Source organism: Lotus japonicus, chromosome 1, assembly GCF_012489685.1.
Source record: "Lotus japonicus ecotype B-129 chromosome 1, LjGifu_v1.2".
Lineage (NCBI taxonomy): Eukaryota > Viridiplantae > Streptophyta > Magnoliopsida > Fabales > Fabaceae > Lotus > Lotus japonicus.
Genome location: NC_080041.1, coordinates 83573959 through 83593995, shown reverse-complemented (window position 1 = coordinate 83593995; position 20037 = coordinate 83573959). Strand labels below are relative to the sequence as shown.

Here is a 20037-nt window from a genome sequence, read left to right as displayed (position 1 = left end):
GTAGTTTTTAACTCTAGCGTTGATGAAATAGGCATTTTGTGATGGTCTAAACCGACGCTAATATATTTCGTGGCAGTTAAAATCCACAACTAATGCACAAAAACCACTATGAAATGAACATTGGGGACTAATTTCACATATCTTTTTAATATTGGGGATTAAAAGCTGAGATTTATTTAGAGAAACTAAACAGATTCACTTCTTATAGACTTAAACATATTATATAGACTTAAAACATATTATCTATTGTCCTAGTGTGGGACAGTGGAAGAAATGAGGGAGAAACGTGCTTCGCTGCCTGAACGGGATTCTCGTATCTGATGTGTGCACGTTGGTACTTGGTAGGGAAGGGAGCCAATTGCGGTTGGTAAGCGCGTCCACTGTCAGACATGGGACACTCACTGACAAACTTGATTTTCTTTTTTCTTATTTGGGCGGTTTGTTCTTTATCACTTCATTATTATACTCTTTGAAAGATTAATAGAGATAAAAGTCAAATTATGATAACACTTGATGAGAATGCTATTGAGTTTTGCAATTTGCATGCAGGTTTGCTGAGACACCAATGAATCCAGCAAAAGTTTTTTCATGATGGCAAAGGAAACAAGGCCATAAGTGGAGAAAGTAGAACGCTCAAAACAAGAATCTCACAGAAAATGAGCTAAAACAGGATGAAATGCATACAAAAATTGATTGCTCATTGAAAGAAAGCAAATTAGCAACCTCCAAGTGCATATAACTATGTAAGTTATTAATATGACCAAGCTAAAACGGAATGCAGGCTAAAATACTTTGAAACTCTCCTGAACAAAATTCGATTCTACGATGAATTAACCTTTACAGACATTATACTTTGATATTGTATAGGTCTCACTGAGAGCTGATTGTGTGTTCGATTATGTTCCCTTTGTATGCATAGATCACTCCAATCCTCCTAACCAGCGAGTACTAAAAGAAAACGAAAAACCTCTTAACAGCATAAACATGAATGTATCTGTTGTATATTACTAGCTGCAGTTTTAAATTGGGACCACAATATAAAGGGTTTTTGAATCCCCCAACCGCATCATATCTTGAGGTTTATGATCCATGTTTCTCAAGGGCTGTAGACAAGGGTTTTATGCACTCTGATGCACCACATTGAACTCCAATGCTGCCAAAAATTGGGTTTCACATGTAGAGACACTAGCCAAAAGGTTACCGACCACATGCAGATGTATGGTAACTCGACAAGTATGAAATGTATGTATGTTGATTCGCTTATGTACTTAAAAACCACCCAATCCAGAGAAATGCTTCTTCATGGCTTGGTCTTTCCTGTAATGGTTGCTTCTTCCACCTCCCCTCCCTCTGCCTCTCCCTCTGCCCCTGTTATTTGAAACATGATCTTGTCCTTCCATCTCAGAACCATTAGACTGTGTCTCCTGTGGTTGATGAGGTTCAGTTTGTTTTCCCCCTTCATTCCTTCCCCTATTTCTAGGATTGCCCAAAACCCCTCTGCCTTCTGTTTCAGAAACATGGGACTGGTTATCATTATCCTTGAATTCTGTGAACTTCCTCACCGCACCAAAAGGATGGTTGCCGCCACGTCCAAGACCATGTATTAATTCTTTCTGAGCTTGATTAAGTAATGAAGCCTCATCAGAATTTGCAACTGCTGTTGCACCTGCCACTTTGTAGCTGTAATTTTTACCATCCTTGACATAGAACTGTGGCTTTTTCTTGGAGCCCCATTTTGCATTAGGGGCATTTTGGCCGGAGTTTCCAGTTTCTTTTGCCCAAGATTGGGGCATTGCATTCATTTTGTCACCGAGTATTTCATTTTCTTCTAATCCAGAGTCCCCCACGCTTAGACCCAAGTCATCAAAAGAGTCATCATACTCATCATCATATTCATATTGTGAAAGCATAGCGGTTTTCAATACATCTTTCTCATCCTTTTTATCCAAAATACTGAGATCAGGAGGCGCATCAGCTCTAGATTTCCTAATAAATTTCCCTAGCGGAGCAGAGGATGGCATCAATGGCGCTTCTGTCTGTTGCTTCCCACTAACAACAACTGTATTTGAGGACACTGACGTAGAATCAATTAATTTACCTTTTCCTTTATCAATTCTGCTCACAGTGGTGGTCTTGGCTAATGACTGTGGAACTGTCTCTAGAGAAGTATCCAAGCACCGCAGATCTTCATGAAGGGTATCCTCTAAAATTCTTTGAATAACCTCTTCTGGATTCTGGTCATAAACCTCGAGACAGGCAGCTAAGAACCCTTTACCATAATCAGGGAACAGGTCCCTAATTTGACTGATCTTTGACTCTATAATAGCCGCATCTTCATCCATCCGCAATGCTTGGTTCGGCACAGTGGTCATTGTAGAACTTGACTCCTTAGAAATCTCTTTTGGAGAACTCAAAATCCCAGATATATATTGAAACTGTTCATCATCCATGAATATCCATCCTGAATCAGAGAAACCAGATTAGAAAAGTAATATGCCACACTATAAAAATTGCAAAAAGTTAAAATATAGTTTTGAAGGGTCAGAGAGGTCTAATTTCACCTTATATTTAGAAGGGATAAAAACATTATCCCTCTAAAAAGTTTAACTAGATCAAGCATTTTGCCAAAACTCATAGTAATCCTAGTAATGTATGTTTATATTCATACAAGCATATGCAAGTGACTTGTGTTATTTAGCATATAAGATAATTACCATTATCCTTTAATCTCTCAATCCTGCTTAATAAATTGAAGTTCCTTTCAACATCTTGAAGAAATGTTTTCTTCGGGAGGATTTCCTGAAAACATAATGATACTGAATTGATCTCTCTAAGTGTTTGAACCAGAATATCAGCTCTGATGACTGGGTCCTCTACATTGGCAGGAAACATCTTCGTGACCGCAGCAAGGGGGATGCTATCTCTGAACACTTCATCACTTAGATAGCAGAAGTGCAAAAGTTGCCACCCAAAGTTCACCAATCTTATTCTCAACATCTTCAAACTAACCAAGGTATTAGACACTCTGTCATCTTGTTTGTCAGCAAAAATGATTTGGAATCCCTTTTGCAAGGATGGAATTAGCGAATCATGCAATCGGGCAAGGAGACTTAGCAGTTCCTCATTCCCATAGCTACAATTATATAGACCAACAAAATGTCATTTTTTCTAGAATTGCTTTCAAATGCCAATCTTAATCATAGTTTCTGTTGGGATAAATCAATCATGTAAATCTTATATGAATGCTAGACTGGATTTATAATAAGCCATATTTTTACTGTAAAAATATATTGCATTCAGCCTTTACTCAATATAAAAAGCAAGATTTCATCAATCAGATACCTCATTTCCACTGGACAAGAGAAGAATACAGCTGCTGGTTCGAATGTATTAACAAAAGCATCCAATGATACGATTGCATCATTTATAAAGTCCATCACCTATCCAAAAAAACAGATAGCATCAATATTGTGCTGCATATGTCAAAGAACTAGATAAATTTAGGCTCAACAACATCTTACAATGTGAATAATCTAAATGCTACGTATTTAAAGAAACTATGGCAGAGCCAATACACATTCCCCTGGCATGCAGCGAAATTCTACTTTGAATAGCCTTGAAGTATAGGCAGTAGTTATTGTCCATAAAAAATCTGTGCGCGGAAATTGGGTTGTATAGGTGAGGTAGCAAAGATATTATAAATCAATTGATATGCAGTAGGTGCCATATATTCAAAGTTCTCTGCAGCATTTCTAATGTCCAGGCATAGCTGAATTATGCCTGCGATAGCTGGACAGGTTAAGGTTAAAGAGATGGCTGAGACTAGTACCTAGCCATATGATCAAGAGTACCTGGTTGGGAATGAATGGGTGGTTATTCTATAATCTAGGCTAAGCAATTCACTTCTCCGTGGTCAAAGAAAATTAAACTTACAGATAAATGATTTGAAGCTTGCGATATCTGGTTGATCCCTCACCTCATAATAGAAGATTATGTCCTATGTTAAATGGATAAAGTACCAGTACCGTTACCAGGTACGTGAAACAAGATTTTTTATAAATATTATGCAGGTAGGGGTATTGCCTGTATCCAAGAAGTATTCAACAAGTACAAAAAATTGTTTGTTTGAAGAATTATTATGGTAAATAGGTGCGTACCCACAAGTACCCAAATGCATACCGGGAAATGCATAAACTGAGTCGCAACTCATTTACCAAGAGAAAAAAATATGAAGCAACTTGCCTCCAGTAGATCAGCTTGAAGAAAAGTTGCATTCTGGTTATCAGGACTTCCAGAAGAAAATAAGACCTGTATAAAAGAAAATTTTAGTTTTTATCAGAACTTTTTCTTTATACAATAAATATACATACAAACTTTCTTTCATGATTCAGTAAATTATAAATAATTATTTTAAAGATTTTTTTATGCATTTATTCATTATAAACAAGTCAAATAATTTATGGAAACGAGAGAAATAAGGTCATCAGACATAACATATGCCAAAAGGAAGTTCAAATGGAATGTAAAGAATAAAAACGACCAGGATTCATACTTTTACATGGTCAATTATTCTAGCTCTAAGACAGGGAATGCGAATTAATAATTAATATTTTATAAGACCAAAAGATGTATGTTCTATACATAAGTCCAAACAATACAGATACTGTAAGCTATACACATCTTCTATATAAGTTTCCTTTAGCACATATCACCAAACAGAACATGGGCCTGTCCTGAAATATCTTTTTGCACACTATACTTGTATTGGAAGTGTGAATTCTAACAATAAAGAGTAGCCACTTTTTGGCATAGGATAACTAAATAAGGACTCCATATTACTCTAACAGAAAGCAAATCAAAATTGTGGTTGGCCTTTCTACTTTCACATCCTAATGGGTTATATGGATCACAAAAAATTAAATATGCAATCCATTTCTATTTCATTGTTCGGCGAGAAATATGAAAACAAAACCCAAACAAATAAATGAAAAGGACTGAAATATAGAGAAGATGCCCATCAAGTGACTTTATGCAAGTATTATGGACTAAAGCAGTTCGTTGAAAACCAAAATTATACTTATCAAATTACCTAATAATATGACTCAACTCGACCAAAACTCTCAAATAGACTTGACTTGCTTAGTTAAAGACAGTAAAAAAAAACTCATAGATATATCACATTTATGCTCAGTCAAATTACAAGAATACCTCCAATGAAGAACTGCAACGTTCGTGCATTGTGCTGACAATACCCATAAAATGGGATATTACTGAAGGCAAACTATTATGGATCCAAGGCTGAGCACTCAAAGCATTTCTAACCTGAAAGATGTAAGTGAGTAAGAGAGAAAAGTAAGAAAGACAAGTTAAATGCACCTTAAAGGAACAGTAGTATAGAAGTGTTTTTTAATCTTAATATAGAAAATTGTGAAGGAAAAACCATCACCTCCGAGATAATTCTTCTTAAAAGCTATATTTATTGAACCTAATGATGCCTAAAGCAATATAAGAATATACACTGCCGTTAAGGGATGCTAAGTTATTAATGATCCTCTAAAAATTACATATGCTTACCAGCAATCTTGTCAATTCTTCATTTTCATGATAGTATATGGCACATATATCTAACAACTTCGGCAGTTCAAGCAACTTCTTCTCCTGCAAAAGAACTACAGGCAATATTAGTGAACAACAGTGAATCCGTATACATAAACAAAATACAAGGTAACTGCCCAACATGAATAATTTTCCCAAACAATACATCAGTAAATGTGAGATGTTATATTATTATACTCTATCAATCACAGAAACTACTAGTTAAAGATGCAACATGCCCAAAGCACATTTTAAGAATTAATTGCCCCCGTTGCCTGAGACTGACAAGTTTTATAGACGACAAGCCCGTGATTTCTAACATGTCAGTAAAATTAATGGTAAGTGCAAAGCTTAATTCCAAGGGATGATCAAAAAAATTAAAAAAATAATAAACCAGGAAAAAAAAGTTCCAATCTCTGGCTACACTAAGATTAAATGGAGCCCACAGATGCGCACAACATAAAGGTGAGCAGTATTTGCTAGATACAAGTAATAAATTACAACAAAACCATATAAAGGCGGCCAAGTAAGCACGGAGACTTCAAAGCAATGTTGTTAATCGTGGATTGCAGAAAGCCAAAAATCCACTACATCAAGCCCTCAGAGCAAAAAATAGTGGCAAATAGGGATAGCGGTGAGCCCTCAGAGCGCTACGTTATAGCGCCGCGATATCTGCTATTTGACAACACTGCTTCAAAGTAGTAACCGTATGTGGCATATCTGTATCGTGTCATAACCGTTTCGGACACGTAACATTTCATGGACACTTTTACTGATATTTCACTTTTTTTACTTTTTTTTATTGAAAACTTACCAATACATATGGGAATATCACAATAATTAGATAAAGAATATAATTTTATTGTGTCAAAACTATATAATACCTCATTCTAACTTCTAGAATATGGATTTGTTATTCTACTTTAACATGTGTGTTTTTCTATTAATTTATAGTACTACTTTTATGTGCTTTATATCAGTTCACGTGTCGTATGCGTCCTTTCAAGGCGGCGAAATGAAGTAAACACCGTGCATTGTATGCTCTGCTAAAATGAGTTTAATTGTCAACAAACTAGAAAAAGGATAAGGGAGATCACACCTCCATGGTCTCTAGAACTGAGTGTATCAGCAGGCCGACCACCAGGATCTTTATTGGAAGAACTGCAAGATACATGGCACGGCATTATAAGTCATGGAAGATTAAACCAAATAGAGTACAAATCAGTGTATTCCAACTTCCAAGTTCATGCCACCTTATAAAAAAACTTACATTCGATACAATACCATGAACACGCGGCGACTCAAATCAATCTCTCCAACAATAACACCTGCAAGAATCCCTTTAACCCCACGGTGAGGGAAATCATACCACCTGCTCCTAAATTGCAAGAAGCTATCCAGAAACGCATGCAAGGAGGTGTCAGCAGCCACTGCAAATACAATAGAAATAGAATTCGATAACCAAAACATGATAACAACAACACAAAGACTCCAGATATTCTAACAGTGCATGTTATGCAGAATCAAAAGCAGTTTTTAGCATGAATATGATACAGTGAATTGGAGTGCAAACCTTGTTTCCAGAATTCTTTAGGTTTCAACTTGAGCAACCGAGACAACTCAGAATTGAGAAGATCAACGACTCTCTGAGATTCGATGGGATCCAAACCGCCATCCTCAGCGCCAAGACCAGCTGCCACAGCCTCGTCTTGCGGCAAGTATTTGACGAAATTGCCATTGCCAACGTCGCTACCTGACGGATTACCGCTACTGCTACCGGAACCAGATTCTCTGAGGGAAGCTGAAAGGGTTGGTTTCGGGTTGGGGTTTTTGGGGAGAAATTTCTTGTGTGATTTGTTGAAACCCTTGTTGTTGTTGTTGTTGGTACTAGTGTCTTGCCTTCCTTGACTGAATCGATTCGACATTGTTATCAGAAACAGAAACGATCAACAAGTGTTGTCGAATACGTAATTGCTATCTATGAAGAAGGAAAAGCGACACACACTCAATCAATGGCACCTCAAGCCAGGGTTGGGTTAGTGGATGCTGGAAAATTTTACAAAAGAGATATTTTAATTATAGACTTCACTGATTATTTGATAATTTATTATTGATAAAGTTTTATTTAAAAAAAATTAGTAGAGAAGTATATAAATTGGATAAACTTATCTAGGTCATTTTGACAATTATGTTATTTCCACTTATATGTTGACTGTTTGATGGGAAATAGGGAGGGTGTAAGAAAATTAAACTGTTTCAATATTCTTTAACTTGTTTGAGACATAAATTGAAATAAGGCTTAATTACAACTTTGGTCCCCGATGTTTACCAATGTCACGATTTTGGTCCCCCACCTAATTTAATTACATGGATGGTCCCCGACGTTGTAGGTCGTGTGCAACGTTAGTCCTACCGTTTATTTCTTAATGGAGGAGGCTTACGTGAACGTCTAGTTGGAGAGAAAAATGAGATCTGAGGAGAGAGGAAAGCACGTGAGTATCATATGGGCAACTTGTTATCTCGAATGGATGCTCATGAGTCTTGAAACGCAGTGATGGGGAGAGTCATATAGGAGACGATGGTGACTCTAGAAGTTGAGTACAAAAGAGAGAAGATATGGGCAACTTTTTAACAAATGGAACATATTGCTACTCCGGGTTCAGATGAGTTGTCAAACTCTCTTCTATCAAAGATATTGGTCTGTGATTGGGGATGAAATCTCAGGTTATTCTTTTTTTGGTCTAATATTTTTTGGTCTCAAAATCTCAAGTTATTCTTGTGATGGTTAATGATGGTGTTGAATCCTAAAATAAACAAGCCCAAGCATACATGCAAGATGTGACGATAGCCCAATATCTGTTTGCTATGTAATGATTTAAATGATCACAAAGATTGGCCAAAAGAACAAAACAGATTCCTCCCCAAATTCTGATGTCATTTAAGAGTATGTTTGTTCTAAAGAGTGTATTCACCGATAATGTCTCGATTATTTTTTACATATTTCACTGTATGAGAAAAATAAAGGTAAACAAGACTTTTTGAGTTTGAAGCTAGATATGTCAAAAACTTATGATTGCATTAAGTGAGATTTCTTGCAGATTGTCTTATTCTCTATGGGTTCCCACTAAAGTTGACACAACTGATGATCATAAGGTGCATTTCTTCTGCTAGCTTCTAAGTTCTCTTGAATGGGAGTCCAAGGAGAATTTATCATGCCTCAAGAGATTTGAGACAAGAGCCCCTCTCTCTTCCTATCATTTTATTTTGTGTGTAGAGATTTTTTCTGATCTTAACATGTCCTTCAAAGTTGGTTGCTTACTAAGGCATAGTTGACATTCATTCGAAGTACCTTGGGTCACCGACCTTTGTTGGGATATCAAAACAGCAGGTTTTTTATTTTATCCAAGAAATGGTGTGGAAAAAGCTGAAACATTGGAAGGAACGGTTCTTGCCCACGGATGGAAGGAAAGTTCTTATCAAATCAGTGGCTCAGAGGCTATTACTACCTTTCTGTATCCCCATTTCAGTAAAGATCGTGGAATATTATAATAATTCAAGCACCTATTTCAAATGCATATCTGATTTTTGCCTAGAAAGTTCAAATGCATATCTGATTTTTGCCTGGAAAGGTTATGAAAACCCGCAAGAAGCATGTGGCGGTATTGTATGTGACAATTGCCACTTAGCTAATAGGCTTGTCGATATTGAGGTTGCACAAGCAGTACTTCTCGATATTGTATATAAAATGGTTGATCAAATTCCTTATGATATGTTGTTGACAACCATATTGATAAAGCATAAAAGGTCATTTGTTTTGAATTCTTATCAATTTTCCTCAAACAGGGGAAAAGAGAAATTCCTCTGAGATCATCTTGAAAAAGGTAGCAATAGAAGAAAAGAATAAGGGGTTAAAATGAATAATTCAACCATGTACTATATTATTAGGATACATGTAAGCTCATGATACACAAGTGAATTATTTGATTACCGGTTGAGCATAGAGAAAAAGCCTTGCAAGTACTAAATAATATCAAATGGTCCCGGTGATATATTTTGAAACCACAGGGGACCCAAATCCATCATGTAGGATTCACGTTCCCAATACAACTCATAGTATAATAATAATCCTAAACTTAGGATCTTGTGATACCAAATGGCAAACAAGAACTTTATTACAGCCATCATTTCCTCAATATAAAAATAGGGTAATGTTGCATGGAACTCGAGCCTGAGCTCTCAAATGGCTCTTCACTATAAATTAAGAGTTTCAAACCAAAAGCGGCACATAGAAAGTTTAAAAGGAAAATTAAGTAGAACTAAGCGTATAACCCCCAAGAGCCATCTCAAATGGTTAATAACTAAAAGACAATCACCAGAGTAAATATCAAGATCCATTAACTAAGACGAATAGCGCCTTGTCGCCCAGCCTTTCCCGCCCCTGAAATAAGCCACATGAAGGAAATTATAGCAATTACAAAGAACTCATGTCCCAGAATCAAGAAATGCAAGGGATTGATGAGGCATTCTTCGGTAGACATTGTGCATATTCAGTTTGGCCATTAAACTAATAAAACCTAGTTGGCTTGACAAATCATAGTAGGTGGTACTTAAACTAGAAAATATCAAACCAAGTCATTCCTATTGGCTCAGTGTGCAAATTACTTTCTGTCTACGCAAGAAATGTTGAAATTAATGTCTCTTTAGAAAACAAAATTTGAAGATACAATTCAAATTTTAGTATCGTTATTTATTTCTGCTCATATTGCTTGAGTTTCTCAAATGTAAAATGTAACTTACAAAGATAACTGTCCTCCAGATTTCAGTGTTTATTTTTTACGAAACAAAAAATAAATAGTCACGAAAAGTATATGCAGAAGAAGTGAAGTAGGCAAAACAATTAGCCAAGGAGATATATATGTGTAAGGTGGTACCTTTAACTCTGGTAATTCAATCACACAAGCACACTCAACAACTTGCACCTCAACACGTTCTGCAATAAAGAAAGTGTAAACAGAACAACTAAGAATGTATTCAAATGCTCAAGTTAAGCATCAAACATTATATAAAACAAACACACTTCCAAGTAAAACAGAAAATCATGATTCTGTTACCCAGGTATAGGTTATCCAATTGTCTCCATAATAATGATAATTCACATATGCATAAGAAAGAAAATCATGATTCTGCTAACTTTGATAGGATGATTTTTTTTCCCGATTCAGTAGCAGTTAAGCCCATATTTGCTCATTTCAAAAACTTCTAAAGGCTTTTAATCCATAAAGAAAACTACATATTCTTTTTACAATGTAAGACACACAAACCCTCATTTCATTAAGGAGATAGACCCATCATATGAAACAAAACAAGGAAGTGGGTATCTAGGCTGGGACAAGCTCATACATAGAATGCACAGCCAATTAAGCAATCATGTTGCAACGTTACCTAGTAGCCTAATTGCAGCACTTAACGTTCCTCCAGTAGCAATAAGATCATCTATGATCAAGGCTCGTTCTCCAGCTTGTACAGCCCCCACGTGCATCTCAATTTTATCAGTTCCATACTCCAACGAATACTCTTCTGAGATAACCGGTCCTGAAAAAATAATAAAAATACAACCATTCAGACAAATCAAAGATCTTCCCCCGTCACATAATATTCAAGAACTTTCAACAACTGAATTTGCATAGTGAAGTACACAAATATTAAAATTAGAAGACCATATGCAATTCAGATATTCAAAGGCCTCCAACCAAAAATTATATGCTAACTGCTAGTAGGAAATCCTGATAAGGTTAAATGCATTTATTTCAAAAGAAAGGCGCAAAACATGTACCTGGCAATTTCTTGGGTTTCCTCATGGGGACAAATTTTGCACCAATGGCTAATGCAATGGGAGGGCCAAATATAAAACCTCTTGCTTCAACGCCTGCATCATGTCATAAATAAAGCTATGAGTAAATGAGACACAAATTAGTAACTTATATTGAGCAGATACCAAAAACAACAATATAAAACTGAACCATCCAGAATTTTAATGACTTGGGTGCTGATTGGTAAACTAACTTTGCTTCTACTATCTTCTGATGTTGGAATCATAAAATATCCCAGTTTGTATGGAAACCATAGAAATGAATGAATTACGCAATGTAATCCTCAAACAAGTGCCCAAAATTTTGTCATTCCCGAGATCATGCCAGTAAGCATTATGAACATGGTACACGAAACCCATCAAGAGAAAGACACAGGAATAACTCATTCCCATAGGCAAGGAAACAATGCCGCCATTTATAATAGTAGCAGATTAGAAATTGTTGACCATAAAAACAATTTATCTGAAACCCTTCAAGAGAAGGAAACAATAACGACTTGTGCTGCCCATAGGAAAAACAAAACAATGCTTCCATTTATCAAAAATTGTAGATTAGAAATTGTTATAAAGAAAGAGCCAGGAGTGTTGATTATCATAATATCAAAAGCTGAACATATGATAGTGTACTAAGTTAAGCCTTGTTTAGATTATTCTCCATTGTTAACGAGTGAGTGACGACGGAAACTCAAAACTCCCCTTGCCCTGATGGAAAAGGATTTAGAACAACAACAAACAGAAACTGAGAAACTCAGTTATTTTAACGGAATCTGGGCATCATTCACAAGATGATCATAAGTTGATAAAGACCAACTAAGGCCCCATTTGGAAGAGCTGATTTGAGTTTAATGCAAGTGTTTGTGAGAGCCTTATGCCGTACCTATAAGTTGTTTTGAGGTTATTTTCATAAGTTGTTCAAATTAGCTTATGAATAAGAAGTTAAGGTGTTTACCCACACACACCCTAAACATGGAATTACATATAGAATTGAAATAAGGCCAGGGAGTGTGGTATGGGGGACAGTACCTGCGACAACAGAAATGTTTTGATCTCTGTACCTCTCAACAAACAAGTCAATGGTATCCTTGAAAGCCTTGGGATCAAGAAGCAGAGTGGTTATATCCTGGAACATGATACCTGATAGGCACAACACAATTCAATTCACAAACAACGAATGCAATTCAATCAAAATCATATAACCAAACCACATCACAACATTCAACAAAAACAAATCAGAAATCAGAAAAAGAGTATTGACTATTGACCTACCTGGCTTGGGAAAATCAGGAATGACTCGGATCGCAGAGGAGATTGTTGCTATGCGCGGGTCTTGCGAAGCCATATTCGCTGCTGAACCAAACACAGGAAGAGGAAGAACCGTTACGAGAGAGAAAAACAGTGAAGATGGAAAAATTAGATCAGAGAGAAAGAGGGAACTACTGTTACTGTACAGGAAGAAGAAGAAGAAGCAGTGGAGCGGAGTGGTGGAGAATTTTGGAAGCGAATCGAGGAGGATGATGATGATGATGATGTTGAGTTTGCGATCTTTGCTGAGAGTGGTGCTGGGAATCTGGGAAAAGAGGCAAGTGTGGGAGTGACGGCTGACCCCGACAATGAATTGGTGGATGAGCACAAGAGCACCCTACTTGACTGCATTCTCTTTTCTCTTAATGTTTTCAATTTCACTTTCCTAATCTATGCTATGGGTCATGTATCATATCATTGTAGGAACAAAGAAAAAATTAAATATTTAAGGGACGTTACCCTTAAAATAAAGTACTAGAGGGCTTCAAAAGTTTTAAGTATTTATGAATAAATTGTTAATTGGGTTGTGTAAATTATCCTAAACAAAGTTTTGGTCAAATAACTATAGTCTTAGGTGAATTTTAGATGAGTTTGCTATAATTTTATATTTTATTATTTATGTTAAATATATTTGGTGCACTAGAACTAGGGTGATTTAGCCCAAACTTTAAATAGAGTCATTTGGACAATACTTATAAATTACAAAAAAATATTTTAGAAGATTGTATCACATAAAAAGTTCAAAAGACATAAAACTTCTCAATTTTAAATGAGTACCTAAAAAATCGCTAAACTGAAGATCTCTTTTAAGTTGCAATTTGTTGGGGAAAATGTGGCAATTTGCAATTCATTGATTCAGTGTACCGGTCTAGGTATGCACCTCCAAATTTCTTCTTCTTTGGGTAATGATGAGAGGAATTTTCAATATTTTAATTCCATTAATTAAAAAAAAGGATTGTGAAAGGGTATTTTGGTTCAAGTGTGGGTCGAGTGAGGATGAGAAGTTGTTCTTATATGCACAAGAGTCTTTAAGAAGCAGATGGACGACGAGAAACCAGACACGATGGTCGTTCGCAGGGACTGAAAATAAATAAGGTTTGAGAAGTTATTTCAGAGGCTAGGCCATAAAATAAAAGCAAAGGCCAAATTCAAAGGATGCCTATATGGAGGCAATTTGAAGAAGAGTAAGGAAAACAACATGGTTCGGGCTTTAGGCCAATTAGAAGTCACACATATAAAGCTTGCAAGTTGAGGTTTCAAGGACTCTTGTTCAAGAATAATGACGGTCTTAGACGCCAATGCCCTATAGTCGTCTAATTCAGGCCAAGACAATAGTTTTCAGGGTCATTCAAAGTCACATCCAAATTCGGAACATTCATGGTCAAAGGCACGTTATGTCTAGAGAAGAGCACCTGCCCATGTCAAGAGAATCAACCCATGTCTTTGAGTAATTAACGGACTCAAATATGCATTTGTTGAGTTTGAAGCATGGTGCATAGCTCAGAGCATCATAATCATACCAAATGAAAAACAGATTATGCAATTTTTCTTTGCTTTATTTTCATATGCTAAATTTGAGTCGCAGTTATCTTGTGATTAATATAAATAGGAGTTTATAGTTCAAGAAAAAAGTTGGTCATCTTACTACAAAACACTCTGAAAATAGGAGTTAGGCCACATGACTACTAAGAGTCAGATGTAAACAGGATCTCCTACTGTTTTTCCTGTTGTCTTTCAATCAATTGGAGTTTATTTCTTCAATTTTCCATGCAAGTTCTTTTTAACTTATGTTCATTTCTGTTTCTATCAACATCAACATTTCAAAGAGTGATTTTTGACACTTCTTAATCTCATTGTTCACCGAAACATTGATCCTTTAAGTTATCACCGGATAACTTGAGTTTTCTCTCCGTTTGAGCACCATGACACGTAAATTAAGCAAAGCATATTTTCATTGCTTATAAACCACTAGACTTAAAAAAAACCATAGAAGACCATATCGAAGTTTTCAAATTGCTCTTTAAATACATATATTTGTCTGTTATTTTCATGAATAAACAAATATATAATATCTAGACATTTTAATGAAATTCTAACATGTCAACAATAGTAATGCTTACATATATGTATACTAATTATATTTATTTAAATATGCTAAAAAGATCTTTGAATTGTGTGAGCCAATTCTTTTTAACTAAAATATGTTTTTCAAAATATATAGGTCTTGTGTATTTATTTATTTGTACTAGTATTGCCTTGGCATGACATATGCACATACGAGCGGCATGACTCCCATCCCATCTAATATAAGAGTGTTGTTTGTCTTTATTTGTAACTAAACAAGCAATTTTGGTTCATATATTAACAGATGACAATGGGTAGGAGCAATTGAAAAACAAGAGAAAAATGGCTTCACAAGTGCACGTGTGAATTCGGATGCTTCGTCCTAGCTTTCACAAATATCTTATGGCCATTCCCATGGTTTCTAGACTCTTTATCTTGTATGAATGGAGGAATTGAAGAGGAAATGAACTTGCATTTGTTTCCTCCAGTCATAACCTTATCCCTAGCGCTAGCTAATTGTACTAAAACGAACTTGAGTCAAATGTCAACTCAAATCCTAATGTAAACAAATTTTCAACTTCGTCCTTCTATCATCAAATGGATTTCACTTTCAATACAATTAATACCGAAAGTTCTGCATAGCATAAATGAATTTTAACACACATGACATGACTATGATGACTGTGAAACTCTTTTTAACCCATCCTCATGTATGGCAGTAAATTACTGTCCTCCGTTAGAATTTAAAAGCCAAACATAATAGCAAAAAATATGTTTCATTGAGCATTGTTGAACAGCTATAGCCTATATCACTATATGTGTGCCCCATGCCTCAAACGTGTTTTGGTAGCTAAAAAACTTAAATAATCTTTTCTCTTAAAAAAATTATGGGTAATTAATAAATTAATAGTCCCACTAGTCCACTACAAGTGCAGTACTCCAATTGGTGTTGGTGACACTTGTTTCTCCCCCACATACTCACTCACTCATGTGATCTGCCTGCTCCAATCATACCAACTTCCTAACAAACCATATGGCGGTGCCTCCATATTGATCATATTTTTTAATGCAATTTGCCAAACAGTGCTTAGCTTAGCTATAAAGGTCGGCCCTTAAGAGTTAAGACATTGACTAAGAAAAGTCGTCGGTGGCTACTCCCACTGGTCCACTGGCGGCTGTCAACAGATAACACTGCACTTCCGGCCGCGTTCCCTCCATCCTCCTTTTACTATTTACAGAGTTTGACTTTGAAACTTCACAACTTCGAACCAGTCTTGGTTACTTCTTTCTTCACCTCTTTCACTAATTCACTACCACCTTATTTGACTGTCAATTTAGTGTCTATTTGGTTTCAGTTAAGAAATCGGTTTGAAACATTGGAATTTGGCATTACGATTTCTAACGCACATTCAACCAACGAAATACACTTATTGAATTGAGTGAATGTGCTTTCACATTAACTCAACTGAAAACCAAACGGGCTCTTAAAAGTCGACTGGCTACGGAGAAAACTATACTCATAATTAAAACACGTGCTCCACTCTTCTTCACATTCTCTGAATTGTCCCCATTTCTTAATTTAAAATAAATATAAATATTATTCTATTAAAAGAGTGTGAGGCCTCAATTCTCAGCACCTTTCACGCAACTTCCATCCAACTCGATCTGATCACTCACACCTCTTAATATAAAAACCAACTCACCCAACCTTCACTCACACACTACTTCTAACTGAAAACACAACACATCACACAATAATAACCACACCCCCTCACACAATTCTCACCTCTTTCAATTACACAACTCTCTTTCAGATTCAGATGGCTATGGAAGCTCTTAAATCACCAACCACCGCCGCTCCAACCTTCACTCCCTTCCAGGAACCGAACCACAGCTACATGGTCGACGCACCGTGGGCGAAGAGAAAGCGTTCCAAGCGTTCTCGCACGGACAGCCATCACAACCACGCTTCCTGCACGGAGGAAGAGTATCTCGCTCTCTGCCTCATCATGCTCGCTCGCGGCAGCACCGCCGTAACACCCAAGCTCACTCTGTCTCGTCCGGCACCGGTAACCGCTGAAAAGCTCAGTTACAAGTGCTCTGTCTGCGAAAAAACCTTCCCCTCTTACCAAGCCCTTGGCGGACACAAGGCCAGCCACCGGAAACTCGCCGGCGCCGCCGCTGAGGACCACTCCACCTCCTCCGCCGTGACCACCAGCTCTGCCTCCAACGGTGGAGGCAAGGTCCACCAGTGCTCCATCTGCCAGAAATCCTTCCCTACAGGACAGGCCTTGGGAGGACACAAGCGTTGCCACTATGAAGGCGGTGGTGGTGCTAGTAGCACCGCCACAGCCACCGCATCGGAAGGTGTGGGATCCACACACAGCCACCAGCGCAACTTCGATCTGAACCTGCCGGCTTTTCCGGACTTCTCCGCCAGCAAATTTTTCGTGGAAGAAGAGGTTTCCAGTCCCCTGCCTTCGAAGAAGCCACGTCTTTTGCCCAAGATTGAAATCCCTCATTATTATTAATTAATTAATGCATTTAGATCAAAGTTAATTAGTGCTTAATTAGCTTTTCAATTGTTTGGGAATTGGGATTTGATTTGTTCTTGTACATATACAGTAGCTAGCTAGCTAGCTGGACTTGGAGCTTATTAGCTGGTTTTAGGATTTCTTCTACATTGTATTTTGACAGTCATTCATTATCATATAATTCAATTCATTTATTCAATCTATCTATTTAATTAACTTTGCTTTATCATATTCATGCCTTGCCTAATTGTGATCGATGATTTTAATGATGACTAATCTACCTATTTAACTGGCGGCAAGGTCTGTGTGAGTGACCGTTTTTACAGTTGGGTTCGCACGTTGTCCACTAACTACTTTATAAGTACTAATAAGTATCAATTGAAAATATAATTTGTTTTAGCCATATGATATTTTCACCAAGTATATTCATATTAATTTTATGATATTGTTACTAATAGGCAACAATTGCATTTCTTTGAATCAAAGTTTTCTGTTTTTAGATATTTAGTAACTCTGTATTTCTAGAATTTTCTTTTTATCTTAATGATTAAGACTTTAGCTTGGAACGTGTGGGGTTGAGTAGATGACATGGGAGCTAGGAACAGGGAGGATGTTCCGTGTTTGGATAAGAACGAGGGTTTGGATTTGGCCTTTTACATGCTGTCATGATAACAACACACGTGGAATTACTAAAGTTAACAAAAAAAAAATCACAGAACGTGAAAAGTATACATTGAATTTGTTAATACATGTTCACATTAGTTTCACCTGCTAATTCTCCTATTTTATAATTGTATATTTTGTTTTATTTTTTCTGGTGAAGAACGCAACAACCTCTTAATTTTATAGCACTCCCATTGTGTTAGTCTTGCGACGCGTTGTTGAATGGTTCTAATATAAGTTTGGTGTGATGCCTTTTACACGTGTATGAACAAAAATGAAATGAAGCTTCCTTTTACAGGTAGGTGTATGATGTGTAAGAAAACTAGCAATTGAAATTTCTGGGGGTGATACGTTGTCACGTACGTGTACATCTACATAATTATCTACCAGAGTTTCACCTTTTTAGTCCTCTTCTTGGGTCTTACATTTGCCATACGAAAGTCACACGCGGTATAAATTAAGACATTAAAATTGGTAACAAAAAGAAGACGTCTTTAGTTGACAAAGTTGGTGCCAAATTTTGCGCCAAACTCTGGCGGTGTTGACTGAACCGTGAAAATCAAAGTCCGCTAAGAGATCCATTAATTTGTGTTCACACTAGAACTTTATATTCTGTAGAATTTTATTTTCTTGGTAATCCACGAAGATATTCGACGCGTAATTGCACGCTTTCTGACTATATATAGTTCACACGTCTTGGACAGTTCTTACTTGAATGGGTGAAAGCTAGGGTGCCTCACTTAGAGCATCTCCGGACTCCAATGGGGTTGCTTAAACGAGTTGACACATTTAAGTAACGTTGCTTATTTTGGAGGGATCTGGATTTTCTCCAACTGCTGAAGGGTCCAGCAGTGTATACCACACTTAAAAAAATTTAGTGTTTAAATTACTTTTTTCACCTCAACACATCTCAACCATTAATTATTTTGATCTATGGCTATAAATGAGCTGTAGTGGCTGGAGAGGATTTTGGGCTGGAGAGAATCTCAATCCATTTTGGAGCACCGCTTGAGCAACATGACATGACAGTTGGGTTGCTTATTCTCTTTCTTCTTGCTTTTTGATTAAAAAATTATATTTTTTCTTTCATTTATAAACTTAAATAGTGTCTAGCTATTTCAAAAAATAAACTTAAATAGTGTCATAACCTTAAAATAATATAAATATATGAGGTATATTGGGACCCCAAACAAAAGTAAAATAAGCAATTGTGGTTGGAGTGAATTCTGTTTGGGTTGCTTAAATCGTATGTGGCAGTTTAGGTCCACCAGAATAGTGTTTAAACACCCCAACTAACAACCTTGTATTGGATATGCTCTTAGTTAGGTGGTGCAACTTGCACAGGCAATTTGGGCCACAGAAAATTAGTTAAAAATAATCTAAACCCCAAAAATAAATGAGTGGCTGGGAATAATTTAGGGTAAGTTACCATTTTATCTCTATGCATATTACCATTTTATCCCTTCCATATATTACCATTATATACCTTTGTATTTTTTATCTTTTGCATCATTACCATTATACCCCTCCACCTCAACTCATTTTTCTTCATCGAGCAACTCCGAACTCCGATCTTCCCCCCTCAGCAACTCCAATCGAATCGCGTTGCAACTCTGATTCCTCTCCGCCGTCTGTTGTCGTCCCTACGGCCTCCACCCTTCGTTGGCTCAAAATCTCGTAAGTTTGACGTCCACTCCTTTTTCGATTTGCATTTCGAATTGGGGTTTGAACCCTCATTCATGATCATTCACTCATTCACTGTAGTTTTACACAAGAGAATTAGCATGCACCTTCACTTGTCTTCTAGTCTAGTGTTCTATCTCACAGTAGGCTTGTGTAATTATGGAATTTTATGCTAGAAATTAAGAATTTGCCAGGTTTAGATCAACATCTTTTTCCTCATAATCAATTTTGATACTCAAAATCTACTCACGAACTTCTCCCTATGATTGATTTTGGCTCATAAACTTATTATATTCATCATGACAAGTGATGGATTAATTGTGAAAT

At 36.7% G+C, this 20037-nt stretch overlaps 3 protein-coding genes across 5 annotated transcripts; 1 reads left to right on the top strand and 2 right to left on the bottom strand.

Annotated features, from left to right (window-relative positions):
• Positions 1-766: 766 nt before the first annotated feature.
• LOC130723285 (uncharacterized) lies at positions 767-7654 on the bottom strand. The gene is made up of 9 exons (XM_057574277.1): positions 7169-7654; positions 6866-7025; positions 6695-6756; positions 5575-5669; positions 5209-5322; positions 4243-4308; positions 3343-3440; positions 2715-3133; positions 767-2461 (listed from the first exon to the last, which is right to left on the bottom strand). The coding sequence occupies exons 1-9, from the start codon at positions 7518-7520 to the stop codon at positions 1269-1271; spliced, it is 2559 nt and encodes an 852-aa protein (XP_057430260.1). The 5' UTR covers positions 7521-7654; the 3' UTR covers positions 767-1268.
• A 1966-nt stretch (positions 7655-9620) lies between these two features.
• LOC130723261 (adenine phosphoribosyltransferase 1, chloroplastic-like) lies at positions 9621-13172 on the bottom strand. 3 transcript variants are annotated; one of them, XM_057574249.1, is made up of 7 exons: positions 12913-13172; positions 12731-12808; positions 12488-12598; positions 11429-11521; positions 11038-11187; positions 10527-10585; positions 9621-10033 (listed from the first exon to the last, which is right to left on the bottom strand). In XM_057574249.1, the coding sequence occupies exons 1-7, from the start codon at positions 13115-13117 to the stop codon at positions 9980-9982; spliced, it is 750 nt and encodes a 249-aa protein (XP_057430232.1). In that variant the 5' UTR covers positions 13118-13172; the 3' UTR covers positions 9621-9979. The 3 variants fall into 3 exon arrangements, with proteins under 3 accessions (XP_057430232.1, XP_057430224.1, XP_057430241.1); XM_057574241.1 differs by having other exon boundaries at positions 12731-12811; positions 12913-13163; XM_057574258.1 differs by having other exon boundaries at positions 12731-12811; positions 12902-13103.
• A 3362-nt stretch (positions 13173-16534) lies between these two features.
• Positions 16535-17563, top strand: LOC130723255 (zinc finger protein ZAT10-like). The gene has a single exon (XM_057574230.1). It carries the CDS (start codon positions 16651-16653, stop codon positions 17359-17361), a length of 711 nt encoding a protein of 236 aa, XP_057430213.1. The 5' UTR covers positions 16535-16650; the 3' UTR covers positions 17362-17563.
• Positions 17564-20037: the final 2474 nt, after the last annotated feature.